The sequence below is a fragment of the Balaenoptera physalus genome, assembly GCF_965194825.1.
Source record: "Balaenoptera physalus genome assembly, chromosome: 19".
Lineage (NCBI taxonomy): Eukaryota > Metazoa > Chordata > Mammalia > Artiodactyla > Balaenopteridae > Balaenoptera > Balaenoptera physalus.
Genome location: NC_138900.1, coordinates 10,849,835 through 10,865,679, shown reverse-complemented (window position 1 = coordinate 10,865,679; position 15,845 = coordinate 10,849,835). Strand labels below are relative to the sequence as shown.

The 15,845-nt window shown below is 39.6% G+C and overlaps 1 protein-coding gene across 6 annotated transcripts in view; it reads right to left on the bottom strand.

Moving 5' to 3' along the window:
* The window catches only part of ZNF235 (zinc finger protein 235), a 55,256-nt gene extending 40,428 nt beyond the window's left edge, over positions 1-14,828 (bottom strand). Inside the window, exons 1-2 of one of the 6 annotated variants that reach the window (XM_082438644.1) lie at positions 7,206-14,828; positions 6,792-6,867 (exon numbers count right to left, since the gene is read on the bottom strand). Coding sequence is in view for 3 of the 6 variants with exons in the window: in XM_082438639.1 (XP_082294765.1) it covers positions 6,792-6,902 (111 nt within the window). In the remaining 3 variants the exon portion in view is untranslated. Of the gene's footprint in view, positions 1-6,733; positions 6,759-6,791; positions 7,183-7,205 lie in introns of those variants that run through there. The other 5 variants (XM_082438646.1, XM_082438647.1, XM_082438639.1 and 2 more) reach the window with 5 other exon arrangements.
* Between the last annotated feature and the right edge of the window lie 1,017 nt (positions 14,829-15,845).

Sequence of the window (15,845 nt, the reverse complement as noted above, 5' to 3'; positions counted from 1 at the left end):
CGTTTTTCACCATGTAACATGTTCTCTGATTTACAAGGCTTCAGAAACCAATAAGTGGTCCACTAGGCTCCACTTGGCATTAAGTGAGACCCATTGAAGACCAAATTAGAAATCAGTTGGCTGCAAAGTGACAAAAAAGACAACACTAACAAACAACTAAAAACCAAAACAAACAAATGAAAAAAAACCAACCAAAAAATTCCACCTCAATGAAGACTGAAACTTCACAAGTTTTGGCAAAAGAATTCACTCCTTACGGTAATGGAATTATAATGAGAAAAGCAGATGGAAATACCATGTATTTAGAGGTTGTGCTTCTTCATGGAGAATACTTTGAGGCAGAGTTTAGAAGAGTTTGTGTTATAGAAAAGATTAATCACAAGGGAGAATTAAGTATTATGTGTGTCAGTTTTAGACTGAGAGAGGTTCTGGGTTTGATACATACTGATAACTTGTTGCTTTTTTTTTTTTAACTGAGTTTCACTAAAGTCTGTGTAGAATCTTACATAATAAATGATGTAGTTGCATTAAGTGGAAATTTTAAGGAAAACTAATAACATAGTCAATACTCTAGCACATTTGGGCTTATGTTATATAGTCTAAATATTCAATATTTAAAACTAGAAGTTTAAAATCTAGATATTTAAAACATGTCTGGAAATTTCTGCACAACCTAGATTTCTGGACACCTAATATTATTTTTCTAGATTGATATTGACTACGAGTTGTCTCACAACTATTTTGAGTTCTTGATAACCTCCAAAATAATTTTAGGTTTAGAAATTTCTAAACTGTTTATCGTTACTATGATTCCTAAGTTTCTAAATTTAGACAGACATCTAAACGTTTGAGATTTTTTTTTCAATTTTTCAATTCACTGTTACATGACTTCAGAGGAATTGTTTTGAGAACTTCACTTCCCTCCCTGTAAGAACAGTCAATTAAAAGTTGTCTCTCCTGGGGACTTTCCCAGTGGTGCAGTGGATAAGAATCTGCCTGCCAATGCAGGGGACACGGGTTCGAGCCCTGGTCCAGGAAGATCCCACATGCCGCGAAGCAACTAAGCCCATGCGCCACAACTACTGAGCCTGTGCTCTAGAGCCCGCGAGCCACAACTAATGAGCCCGTGTGCCACAACTACTGAAGCCCGCGTGCCTAGAGCCCATGCTCCGCAACAAGAGAAGCCACTGCAAGGAGAAGGCCATGCACCGCAACAAAGAGTAGCCCCCGCTTGCCACGACTAGAGAAAGCCCGTGTGCAGCAATGAAGACCCAATGCAGCCCAAAATAAATAAAATTAAATCTTTTTTTTTAAAAAAAGTTGTCTCTTCTGGAACAGACTGGTGGTTGCCAAGGGGGAGGGGGTTGGGGGAGGGACGGAGTGAGAGGCTGGGGTTAGCAGATGTAAGCTTTTATATATAGAATGGATAAATGAGATCTTACTGTATAGCACAGAGAACTATATTCAATATCCTATGATAAACCATAATGGAAAAGAATATTTTAAGAAAGAATGTATATATAGGTACTACTGCACAGCAGTAATTAACGCAACATTGTAAATCAACTATACTTCAAAAAAAAAAAAGTTGTCTCTTCTGTTGTCGTGGCAGGGTCTTGATGAACAGGCTCTACATAACTCTGCCGGGCTGAATGTTTCAGAATCAGGGCCACGCCGCCCAACCTACACACCTGGACATCAGGGCCCTACTCGAAATAGTTAACAAAATGTTCACAGGTGGGATTAGCAGGGGATTTTTCAGACAGAGTTTAAAGTCATTTTTGCCTTAGAACATCACACTGGAAAGTTATGCTAATGTCTAAGGGGCTGTGAGGCCTTGGAATGGTTGGAATAACTCGCAAGCTTGGGAGAAAAGTATCTTTATCACCCACTGCCTGGAATGCAGTGTGAAAGCAGAGAGTGGTCCTTCAGCTCTTGCTGGGATATTTCGTCCATGAGAATTAAGGGGAAAGAAAGCTGATGTGGTAACATATGTGGTTTTAAAACCTAGCAGTAATTCAGAGCTCCATAAATTCTGGGAAAAAAAGAGTAAAAACCTGGATGCTAATCTTTTACAACAGAGACAGAGCCTGGGAGAATGAAGAGAACAGGGCACAATGCAAACTCTGAAAGCCAACCCTGGAAATGGATTTACAATGTGTCTGGAACCCTCATATGGATGACTCTTCCCTTCCTTCAAGTTCCCCACTCAAATGTCAGCCCATCAATATAAAATTGGTTACTTTACATTGGATGGCCATATTCACCATTCAATGTAAAATAAGAAATCCTCCCCATACCCAATTGACTCCTGGTGGTCTCCATCCCATAATGAAATGTAGGCATTAACAAAATTCTGCCATTAATAATTACAGCAGCTGACATCTATTGAGGACTTATGCATATTAAGGCACTAATTTAAGCGCTTTACATGTAATATCTGATTTAATCTTCACAACAGTTAAGACAGAGATAGGGACAATAAGGAAATTAAGACACAGAGTTAAGTAGCTTCTTCCTGATAATCCAGTAGCCAACAGAAAAACCAGGATTTTCACTCCAAGCCTTAACTTCCCAGATAGTAGCTCTCGACCCTGGCAGCATGTTAACATTGCAGGAGAGCTTTAAAAAATGCTTAGGCCCTGCTAAAACTAAATTAGAATCTGTCAAGGCATCCGTAATTTTGGAAAGCTCCCCAGGGGATTTCAGGATGCAGTCAGGGCTGAGAGCCACTGCACTAGGTGATGAACCCAGATGATCTGTGGCCTGAGTCCTTGCTCCCAGCCCCTATACAACCTGCCTCACTAGGAGTAAGGGAACTAACTTCCCAAGGGCTCCCAGTGAGCCAGGAAGGGAGCTGAGCCCAGCATCCAGGCCTCCTGACTTCCACCTTCCCTCTTCTCTCCATTATAGATACCAGTGGAGCAATCTCTAAGAAGAAAGAGAAGCATCATGGTTTCTTAGTGCCACTGGAGGCAAATACCCAGAGTGGAAAGGCAGACCTGATTTTAGATCTACCAGATCAACTTTAAAAAAAAAAAAATAGAGGCAATTCTTATAAGCCCCTCTCTGTGCTGAAACATTCTGAATTCAAAGGATAAAGGAATCACGTTAAGCAGATTTTTTTTTTTTTGGCCGTGCTGTGCAGCTTGCGGGATCTTAGTTCCCCAACCAGGGATTAAACCCGGGCCCTCGGCAGTGAAAGCGCAGAGTCCTAACCACTGGACCGCCAGGGAATTCCCAAGCAGATATTTAAAAAGTAGTCTTCAATAGGCAAGACATGGAAACAACCTAAATGTCCATCAACAGATGAACGGATAAAGAAGATGTGGTACATATATATACAGTGGAATATTACTCAGCCATAAAAAAGAATGAAATAATGCCATTCGCAGCAACACGGATGGACTTAGAGATTAACATACTAAGTGAAGTAAGTCAGACAGAGAAGACAAATACCATATATCACTTATATGTGAAATCTAAAATATGACACACATGATCTACAGAGACAGACTCACAGAGAGAACAGACTTGTGGTTGCCAATGGGGAGGGATGGATTGGGCGTTTGGGATTAGCACTTGCAAACTATTATATATAGAATGGATAAACAACAAGGTCCTACTGTATAGCACAGGGAACTATGTTCAATATCCTGTGATAAACCATAATAGAAAAGAATATGAAAAAGAATGTATATATGTATGTATGTATAACTGAATCACTTTGCTGTACAGCAGAAACTAACGCAACATTGCAAATCAACTATACTTCAATTAAAAAAATAAAAGAAGCCTTCGTATAGAATATTGATGTTTGTTCAAAGGTAAGATAGCATCGAAGTTTCAAAGTGAAGGGGGTGAGAGAGAAGAGGATACCTTGAAATATCTCTATGTGCTCTACATATTCCTTCTGAAAACTTCTTGCTTTTGTCATGCTTGATATTACAAAATAAAATGTCTTACATATATTTAGTTTTTGCCACACTCTAGCACTTATATATAATCCAACCGATGATATATAGTCTCTTTTAACCCATACAATAACCTCATGAAATATGTAATGATATTGTCATATTTTACATCTTTGACCCTGAGGCACAGAGAGATTAAGTAACTTGCCCAAGGTCACTGAGTAAGTGTTAGAGCTCAAAACTAGCCGGTCTGGATCCGGAGTCTGAGCCTTAAGCGCTCAGAATATTATCCCTAATCAATTAGCTCTCCTTCTCGCTGTCAGGGTTCTGCCTAAGATGGAAATGTGGTTATGTTCTTGCGTGACATACCTCCATGGCTCCCCTGTGCCTTTAAAATAAACACACAATTCACAGAAACTTTCCAGGTCAGACCTTTTCTCTCCCTCTCACCACACGAAATTTCTGGCCTTAGTATTCCACTTGCTTTCCCACAAAAGCCTCCAGGCCTCTCCTTGGGCTGTTCCTCTTCTACCATGGCCCCTTCCTGCTCATCTAGCTTTTAGACTTTAATTATTCTCAGTTTAAACATCCTCTGCTTCAATATGTTTTCTCCTGGTTTTGACCTCATCCTCAAAAACTTCTAAGCCTACTTGACATCCTAATGAAAGCAGAATGTGCTGGCCAAGAGCCCAGGCAATGGAACCAGGCTGCTGGGACTTAACTCTGGCTCTGCCATTTCCTGGCTGTGTGACCCTCAGCATAAGCCATTGTTCAAGGAACCTCTCTGTGCCTCTGTTCCCTCATCTGTAAAACAATAGGGTCTTATGAGGAATACGCAAATTGATACGTGCAAAGCATTGGCGTCTCTGCCTGTTAATAAGTGCCCAATAGATGCTAATAATTATCATCATTATGATTAAAGTCACCATATGATACATATAGGAGCCGCACATTAGTGCTGGTTTGTTTCTAAAGACACGTGTCTTAGACCATGAAAATATTATCAATAATTATATGTCAGCTTTTGAATATTCTGAAAAAGTTGGCAGATGCTCCAAGAAATAAAGCAGCAGTTCTCAAGGGATAGCCTGTGGACTCCTGGGGGTCCCAGAGACCCCTTCAGAAAGTCCGTAGGGTCAAAACTATTTTCCTAATAATACCAAGGCACTGGTTGTCTTTTTCGCTGTCTGTAATCACGATGATGGTGCAAAAGAATGTTGTTGAAAATCGCTAGCACCTTGGCATAAATCAAAGCAGTGACACCAAAAATGTAAGCAGTCACTATATTCTTTATTGCTTTTCACTCATAGTAAAAACAGTGATAGTTTCACTTAAGAAAGTTCTTGATGAAACAGTAAAAGTTATTAATTAAAAAAAAAGTTATTAATTTTACTGCATTTCAGTCCTGGGGTATACGTCCTTGTGATAGTCTGCAGTAAAATTTATGCTTACTTACTGCATATGCTTATGCTTACTGCATATGCTTACTGACAACAATGGTTGTCCCAAGAAAAGGCAGCTGTGGCCATTCTTGGAGTTACCAGGAATACTAGGCATTTCTTTCTGGAGAACATCCCTTTTCTTGAAAGAACAATTGACAAACTATGGTTGCTCAGATCTAGGTATCTGGCAGAACTTTTGGAAATGAGCAAAACAAGTCTGTCACCTCAAAGAAAATTACTGGCAGCAAAGTATCAGAATTTTGGAAAACTTGTATCACTGAGAGCTTGACAGACTTAAGGTCTTTAGAGACAGCACTTTTCTGATGAGACCGCTGATGGTATTGACAAATATGATTTTTTAAAATCTTGTAAAATCAAATGTGTCAATATTTGAAATATCTGTAAAACTCGGCCATTAATATTTTCCAAATGAGCGATGCATAATTTCATAAAACCATTAATGGATAAAAGACTCAAAGTACACAAAATACAAAACGGACCAAAGGGCTGTAATGTAATGTAGTACACAAAGTACTCTGGGGGCTTCCCTGGAGGCGCAGTGGTTGAGAGTCTGCCTGCCAATGCAGGGGACACGGGTTCGACCCCTGGTCTGGGAAGATCCCACATGCCGTGGAGCAACTAGGCCCGTGAGCCACAACTATTTAGCCTGCGCGTCTGGAGCCTGTGCTCCACAACAAGAGAGGCCGCGACAGTGAGAGGCCCGCGCAGCGCGATGAAGAGTGGCCCCCTCTCGCCGCAACTAGAGAAAGCCCTCACACAGAAACGAAGACCCAACACAGCCAAAAATAAATAAATTAATTAATTAATTAATTAATTTTAAAAAAAAGTACTCTGATATGGTTTCAGATTCCACATTGCAATAACCTTAAGAAACTACCACTTGTGGATCTTGGGTGCACTATCAAAGGAGAATATTATCTGTAAAGTCTATTAAAATAATCCTTTCTTTCCTAACTATAACTGTGGGAGGCTGGATTTTCTTCATTACTTCAACCAAAACAATATCTCACAACAGATAGCACAGAAGAGGCTATGAAAACCCAGCTATTTTTCTTATAAAAAGTCAAGAATCAAAGAGATTTGCAAAAATGTAAAACATCGCTACTCTTCTCATTAAATATGTATATGGAAATACAGTTTTCTCATAAAAGCTAGTTCTGCTATATGTTTATTTTAAAAAATAGATTAATAAAAACTTTTTAAGTAATATTTTTAAAGTATTACTATTCCTGAACAGTAAATACACTTTTTATAGGGTCACTCTAAATGTAATTTGTATAAAGCCCCTAGACTGGAACTTAACAACTAAGGCTTAATTACTGGCATCGCTCACAACCAAATAAATACACAACCTACCTTTTCTCCCATTTATGTGAATATCTTTTACAGAAGAAGAACGCCAAGTCCTACTCACGTGGGGCCCTGGGCCAGGAGCCAAGGGGTTACTTACTCTCTGCACTTCGGTGCAAGTCCTTCCTGTGAAGTCAGGGCTGGGGAAGGAAAGGAGGCTGTGAAATATCACCATTGCCCAAATGAACCACAGAGGACATTCCAAAGCTATTAGGAAGGTACTGCTATCAACCCATTTAACAGATGAGCACACAGAGGCACAGAGAGATTAAATAACTTGCCCAATGTTATACTGCCAGAAAGTGGCTGACAGGTGTGGGAGGCGAATTGGGGGAGCTGAGCGCGGGAAAGACTGCAACCCGGGCCCGCGCCCAACTCCGGGACAGGAGAATCTCCCCAAACTCGAGACGACTTCGCCTAAGTGAACTAAAACTGTCGTCCTTACACCTCAAATATCCGCTTTCCCCCTTAAACTCACAACCGGGTTGCTGTTGCTCGAGAGCAACTCGAGGAAGTTCCGAAGGGTTGCGGGACGCGAAACTGACAATCATTACGAGAGAAAAGATGGTCATAACCTCGCCCACCTGGGCCGGAAGTGCCTGCAACTACCAGGAGCCCTAGATCAACATTTCCCAGAACTCCCCATCATGGCCCTTTGGGAACGGAAGTGCCTGGGACTACACGGAGTTCCTGGACTACACTTCCCAGAATGCCTGAGGAGGACAACATCCACAGCCCCGCCCACTGGGGCGGAAGTGCCTGCGAGTACTCGGAGCGCCTGAGCCGTGTTTCCCAGAATGCCGAGGGGGAGCGCTGTCCACGGTCCTGCCTGCCTGGGGCAAAAGTGCTTGCGGTCATTGGGAGCGCCTGGACCACACTTTCTACAGTTCCCTAGGGCAACAATGACTACAGCCTCGGCTTCCTGGGCGGAAATGTAGATTACTACACTGAGTACATAGATTAAATTTCCCAGAGTCCTGGAGGGGAAAATATTCTATAGACATGTTGTTCTGGAGCCCAAATGTCTCCAAAAGAACCCAGAGCTTCAGTGGACTGAGCGCCACTGACCTGCTTGCCTGGACAGAAGTTTCTTTTTCTAGATCTGGATCTTCTACATTAGTTTCCAGAGTGTCTGCATGGTGGTGCTTCCTGCCATGCAGCCCTTTGGTGTTACCAATAATTGGGTTCAGTTTGGATGAATTCTGTGCCGCTGGTTGAGCCCAGTTTTCCCTTTTCTTTTTCTCACTTCCCCCGCCCCTTTCTCATATAACTATACTAATAAGCGGTTGTCAAGGAAATATGTTGTATAGGAGAGAAAAGTGAAGCTTGACATATGGAAAGAAAATAAAAATCATCATAGAGTGGGAGCGACGTGTGGGTTAAAAACGGAGATCTTGAAAGAGAATTGGCCTGAACTGCACTGAACAAATTTAAGGAACACAAGATCTCAGTCTTACCTTGACTGGATTGCCTTCTTTGTTCCATGTGTACCTGGATGCATCTGGAACTCTTAACGGTGTCAGCTGGGGTGGGCTGTTGATTCCGAAGTACCAAGAAATCACAAAAAGGCAAATGTTCATCAGGTCATAATGCAGAAACATTAAAAACTTCCAGCATTTACTTGGTTTTAATTTCTCACTTTAAAAGTGAATGAAAGCTGCACTGGCAGGGAACTGGAATAAACACTACAATACTGAAAGGGGTAAATCCTACATAAAATCTTGAGAATATTTCTTTTTTGAGTTTATCTTCAGATATTATATCACCTACTACCAACCTGCTCTTTGCACAGTAAATCCAATAAATTAATAACATGCTTTAGTATTCCACAAGCCAGTTGAAATCAGAAAGGCCATGATTTATCCTGTGAGATATGGGCTGAAGTCCAGAAAAACTGTAAAACAACAAAAACTACCACCACCAAAACCAAAACCAAACCAAAACAAACAAAAAACCCCACAAAACCCCAAACCCAGAAAGGTTGTCCTGTCTACTTTTCTCTTGGATAAGAATGAAATATTCTATTATGAAAACTTTAAAAAACACCAGTGGAGAAAAAAGTTAAATGTGCATAAACTCATCTTACAGATTAAATGTTATTGATGTGTTGCCCCACATGCTTCATCTAACACTTTTTTTCTTCCTTTTTTATTACTGAAATAAAGTACAAATCCATGACATCTTGTCATTTCTCCCTAAAATATTTTCATATATTTCTCAAAACATAAAGACATTTACTTGCATAACCACAATACTATTACCACACTGAACAAAATTAATAATACCTCCTTAATATTAACTTATTCTATCCTTATTTGAAGTTCCAAATTCTTTCAAAAGTCTTTCACACTTGGTTTGTTTGAATCAATATCAAAACACGTCCATTCATTGCATGATTGTTGCATAAGTCTCGTGACTCTCCTGCATCCTCTTGACCTACTGAAGAAATTTTATCAGTTGTCATGTAGGATTCCCATATAGTGGATCTGTCTGACAGCTTCCTGGATCTGTCATTTAACTTTTCCTCAATTGTTGTTTTATGTGGAGGACTACAAAGCAATGCACATTGAGAGTAAGAGTGAAAAGGGAAGTAGACTTTCAGCCCAACTCTGAGTCATCTTTATCCCCTGAGAGTGTATTAAGGAAATCCTGGATTGCTGACGGCCTCACAGCTGTCGGAAGAAAATGACATTTTCTATGGAAGAAAGACATTATCATCCCTGGCTACAAATTATCACTACGTTAAAAACTACAACATAGGGACTTCCCTGGTGGTCCAGTGGTTAGACTCTGTGCTTCCACTGCAGGGGGCGCCAGTTCGATACCTGGTGGGGAAACTAAGATCCTGCATGCCGCATGGCAAACAAAACAAAACAAAAAGACAAAAACAAAAACACAAAAAAACTACAACATAAATAATGGACAAAGTAAATTTTAACACCAAAAAACTATGCTGGAACTACTATAGGATACATCATAGTGATAAAAGATTAAATTATCCAAGAACATAACACAAATATATATCTACATACATGTAATAAACATCCTCAAATATATATTTAAACTGGCAAAACTAAAAGGAGAAATACTCTCTGATTACCTAATAAAATACACACATGCATACACACACACACACACACACACACACACGGTAAAAAACAGTAAGTATATGGAAAAATTAACCCTATTAGGAAATTTGATCTAATTATATGTAGAATACACATCTGCTCAGGTACATATAGAATGTTTACAAAATTTGACCATATGCTGGACCATAAAGCATAAATAGCAAATTTCAAAACACTTTAAAAATATAAAGTATATTTTCTGGATAAGGTGCAATAAAGCTAGAAATCAGTAATGAAATCCTTACTAGACAATTGTAGCATGTCTGTAAATTAAGAAAATCAATCTTAACCATGAATTCTTTTTTCTTTTTAATTTTTAATTTTTGGCTGTGTTGGGTCTTCGTTGCTGCCCACAGGCTTTCTCTAGTTGTGGAGAGCGGGGTCTACTCTTCGTTGCAGTGCATGGGCTTCTCATTGTGGTGCCTTCTCTTGTGGAGCACGGGCTCTAGGCATGCAGGCTTCAGTAGCTGTGGCACGCAAGCTCAGTGGTTGTGGCTTGCAGGTTCTAGAGCGCAGGCTCAGTAGTTGTGGCACACGGGATTAGTTGCTCTGCAGTGTGTGGCATCTTCGTGGACCAGGGCTCGAACCCATGTCCCCTGCATTGACAGGTGGATTCTTAACCACTGTGCCACCAGGGAAGTCCCAGGCTAAGCATATTCTACCCTATTCCCCCTCTATTTACAAGTAAAATCCCTACACACAAAAACATAGGGAAACTAATAAAATTCTGAAAGGTGGAAAGAAGATTCAGACTGGCTAGGGACATCAGGACTTGAGGAATAATCTGACGGTGAGTTCCGTGGTGTCTGTCGGTGTGCACATCCCTTGCAGGACAGAACCCTTTTGACTAAGTCCATTCTCCTTCAGGTAACCACAAAAAGCTGCACTACTTCCCCTCTTCACTCAGCCCTACTGTCCTGGAGACTGTGGGCAGAGCCTTGTCTTCCATTCCTGCCCTGCACTAATGAGGGGCTACAGTCCCCTTCCTACCAGGGATTTTGGAGACTGTGAGGTGGAGCCCTGTTGACTATCCTCCACATCATGCACATGCACTGAGTAAAAGTCAGCAAAGAGGCAGCACCTACCACATCCCAGCTAGAAAGGGAGAAGGATTTCAGAGAGGATGGAGCTGGAAAAGGGGACTTAAAGTACCTCAGGGAAAAAAAAAGCTAAAGATATAAAGAAAGAAAATTAAGGGAAAGAAGGGATAGATTAAGCAAATGCGCAAATGTGGCAAAAATCTTTATCGTGGTGGAATCTGATGGGAACAGGAGAGTCCACTTTACTACTCTTTTTGAGTGTTGGAAAATTTTACAGCAAAAACTCAGAAAGTAATCAGAGCCCAATTAGTTCAAATTCTTCTATTTTTGTGAAATAAAGCAGCCATCTTAATCTCCCTCAGCCTGTTTTTTTCACTTCTGCAATCAGGATGTGTCCACTTCATGAGAATAGGAATACTGTATTCAGGAAAAATAAAGCAAATCCCAAGTTACCTGGAACTTGGTAACATATCCTATTTTTGAAGAAAAACATAGTTGAGGGAGAAGGAAAAACCCATGACATCACTGTTGCCTGCCCAACCCAGGTTAGTTAGGTAGGGTCTACACAGGTAGGATGAGAACATTTAACTAGCTGGGCCTATTTGATCTCTCTCACCTGTATAATTTCTTCACACATCCTTCTTCCCAAGTTTCCCTTTCCTCTTTTCTCACCTTCCAGCCACCTCATGCCCCTATCCTGGACTCTTACATGACTCTCACTTGCTACTGAGGCTTTCGGGTCATATTCTTTCCCTTTTCTTAATTTCCCAAATGCCATGACATCAGCTAGTCGTAAACAACTTGAACAGGAGGCTACAGAATTGTTTTCTTAGAGACATCTCAGGGAAAATTCCTGTTAACAAAGAGTGGTGTCTTTTCTTGCTTTCATTTTCTAGAACTCTACTATTGTTCTGCTAGTTCTGTAGCCTGAGGAGAAGCTTTAAATTAGCTGAAATCTTAAATCTTGGCTTTCAAAAATCTCCACCAAAAATTTGATACTCAGGTTGTCTAAACTTTTTTTTAGAAGAGTGACAAACATTCATCAGTAGGACATAAGCAATAATACATAAACATAGTAGAATACTATGTATGCGGCCCTTAAAAGGATGTAGCAGATGGGACTTCCCTGGTGGTCTAGTGGTTAAGACTCCACGCTTCCAATGCAGGGGACCTGGATTTGATCCCTGGTCGGGGAACTAAGATCCCACATGCTGCACAGCGCAGCCAAAAAAAAAAAAAAAAAAAAAACAAAGAAAAGAAAAGCAGAGGTTTTAAATTTTGATGAAGTCCAATTTATCAAATCTTCTTTTATGGATCATACTAAAAACTCCTTGCTTACTTAGGTGACAAAGAAAACTGTCCCATGTTTTCTTCAAGAACTTTTATTGTTTAGGATTGACTTTTAGGTTTAAGAACCATTTTGAGTTAATTTTTATATGGTGTGATGTATAGGTTGAGATTCATTCTTTTGCACATTGATGTTTAATTATTCCTGCACACTTTAATGAAATACTATTTCTCTCATTGAATTACCTTGGCACGTTTTTCAAAAAACAATTAACCATACATGTGTGTCTATTTCTGGACTCTGTCATGTTCTACTGTTCTATGTGTTTATCCTTTTAACAGTAACACATTGTTCCGATTTATGGTAACTTTGTAGTAAGTCTTTTTTTTTTTAATCATATGTTCTCTTTTCTTTAATCTACATGTACAATCTTTGATTCATGTTTGTTTATTTATTTATTTATGGCTGCATTGGGTCTTCATTGCGGTGCGTGGGCTTTCCCTAGTTGTGGTGAGCGGGGGCTACTCTTTGTTGCGGTGGGTGGGCTTCTCATTGCAGTGGCTTCTCTTGTTGTGGAGCACAGGTACAAGGCACGCATGCTTCAGTAGTTGTGGCCTATGGGCTCAGTAGCTGTGGTGCACGGGCTTAGTTGCTCTGCAGCATGTGGTATCTTCCTGGACCAGGGCTCAAACCCGTGTCCCCTGTATTGGCAGGCGGATTCTTAATCACTGCACCACCAGGGAAGTCCCCGTAGTAAGTCTTGAGATCAGATATTATGAGTCTTCCAACATTGTTCTTCATTTTAAAATATTTTTAAAGCTACTCATTTCATTGCTTTTTGTATAGATTTTAGAAATAGCTTGTCAATTTCTGCAGTAACTCCTGCTGGGATATTGAGTGGGACTATGTTGCACTTATAGATCAACTTAGGATAAATGGCTTAACAATATTGAGTCTTCCATTCCATGGAACAGGTCACATCTCTTTGAGTAGTCTCTTAAATCTTTCATCAGTATTTCATAGTATGCAGCATGGAGATCACACACACTCACCCCCACCCCACCTACCAACACACACACAAATTATATATTTGGGGCTACTGAACTGGTACTGCTTTTTTCTTTCACAATCTCAGTTTCCAGTAGTTTAAGACTAACATAGTGATTTTGTATATTGACCTTGTTTCCTATGACTTTGTTAAACTCACCATTTCTACTAGCTTTTCTGTTGATTCTTTGGACTTTTCTACATAGAGAATCTTGTCTTTTGCAAATAGTTTTATTTCTTCCTTTCCTATCTGTATATCTTTTCTTTTTCTCACTTCAGTGCACTGGCTATTAGCTCCTGTATGATGTTGACATGATGGTGAGAATAGAAATCTTTGACTTGTTTCCAAACTTTGGGTGAAAGTATTCAATCTTTCACCATTAAAAATGATGTTATCAGTATTTTGTCAACATTCTTTGTCAGCTCAAGGAAGGCTCCCTTTGATTCCTAGGTGTTTGTTTTTGGTTTTGTTTTAAGTCATAAATGGATGTTCAATTTTGTCAAATGCTTTTCCTTCATCTATTTCTTCTTTTTTTCTGTGGATACAGTGAACTAGGCAGTTTGATTTTCATATATTGAAACAATCTGCATTTCCAGAATCTATACCACTTTCATGATGCATTTTCCTTTTTATAAATTGCTGAATATGATAATATTTCATTGAGGATTTTTGTGACTTTGTTCATGAAGGATATTAGTCAATAGTTTTCTGTTCTTATAATGTCACTGTTGGATTTTGTTATCAGGGTAATGCTAGCTTTGTAAAATAAATTAGAAAGGTTTCACTTCTATTTTTTTTTGAAGCTTTTTTGGGTAGAATTAGAATCATTTTTTCCCTTATGTCTGGCTAGAATTTGCCAGTAAAACCATCTGTCCCTAAATTGTCTTTGTTGTTTTTTAATCTGTAAATTCAACTTCTTCAGGAGATACAGGACTATTCAGGTTGTCTACTTCATGTGTATGCATGGGTAATTTGTGTCTTTCAAGGAACTTGTACATTTTGCTTAAATTGTCAAATTTAAAGGCACAAAGGTGTTCCTAATATTCACGGGGACCTCAACACCTAGAAACCATGCAGTGGGTGGACACTCTGGGACGGCTGCTCCAGGTGGGAGGCAACAGGTATCACTTGCTCAATATAGTTTAATTACTTATGGGTCAGAGAACATTGTATAGTTTTACTTCTTTTAAACTTGGCATGGCTTATTTTATGGCCCAGAATATGATTTATCTTGGTGAATATTCCAAATGCACTTGAAACAAATGTGTACTTGATTACTGTTGGATGAAGTGTTCTCTAACTGGCAAATAAGTCAAGTTGGGTAGTAGTGTTGTTCAAGCCTTCTCTGTCTTTACTGATGTTCTGTCATCTTGTTTTTATCAGTTACTAAGATAACTACTGAGGTCTCCAACTATACTTGTAGTTTTCTACCAGGTTTTTCTTCATGAATCTTGAAGCTCTGTTAGATGCATACACATTTGGCATTGCACGTCTTCCTGGTATATCCTTGGTAATATTCCTTGTATGAATTCTTTGTTGATATTAATATAGCTAATCCAGCTTTTTCTTTTCCCTCCTTCCTTCCTTCCTTCCTTCCTTCCTTCCCTTCCTACCTCCCTCCCTTCCTTCCCTTCCTCCCTCCCTCACTTTATTGCTGTGTTGGATCTTCGTTGCTGCACGCAGGCTTTCTCTACTTGCAGCTAGCGGGGGCTACTCTGTTGTGGTGCGCAGGCTTCTCATTGAGGTGGCTTCTCTTGTCGCAGAGCACGGGCTCTAGGCACGTGGGCTTCAGTAGTTGTGGCACACGGGTTTAGTTGCTCCACGGCATGTGGGATCTTCCCAGACCAGGGCTCGAACCCGTGTCCCCTGCATTAGCAGGCGGATTCTTAACCACTGTGCCACCAGGGAAGTCCCCTCCAGCTTTCTTTTAACTAATTTTAGCATGGCATGTCTTTTCCCATACTAGTCTTTAAATCTACTTATCTCTTTATATTAAAAAAGGTTTTCTTTTAGAAAACATAAAGCATATAGTTGGGTCTTGCTTTTTAATCCAATCTGACAATCTGTTTTAAGTGGTGTGTTTAGAACATTTACATTTAATGTAATTTTTGATATCACTGGATTTGAACCTACCATCATTCTAATTGTTTCCTATTTGTGCCATGTGTTATTTGTTTAATTTTCCTGTCTGCTTTTGGATTATCTTTTAGAATTCCAACTTATTTCCACTACTGGCTTATTAGTTATATGCCACTTAAATTTTTTAAATGGTTGCTCAAGGGCTTATAATATGCATCTATTATTTTTCAGTCTACCTTCTAATAATATGATGCCCATTCACATAGTGTATGACAGCTACTTCCAATTTCTCTGCCCTGTTTTGTGGTATCATTACATTTTATTTTTATATATGCTATAAACTCACAAAACTTTGCTCATTTTTGCTTTAGGAAGTTGTATTTTCCAGTGATTAGAAATAAGAAAAATTATTTTATATTTTACTTCCTTTTTAACCATTTTAAAACTTCTTTATTAGATTCAAGTCTGTTTCTGGTATGATATTCTTCCAGCCTATGGAAAATTCCTTTAATATTGCTTGTAGTGCAGATCTGCT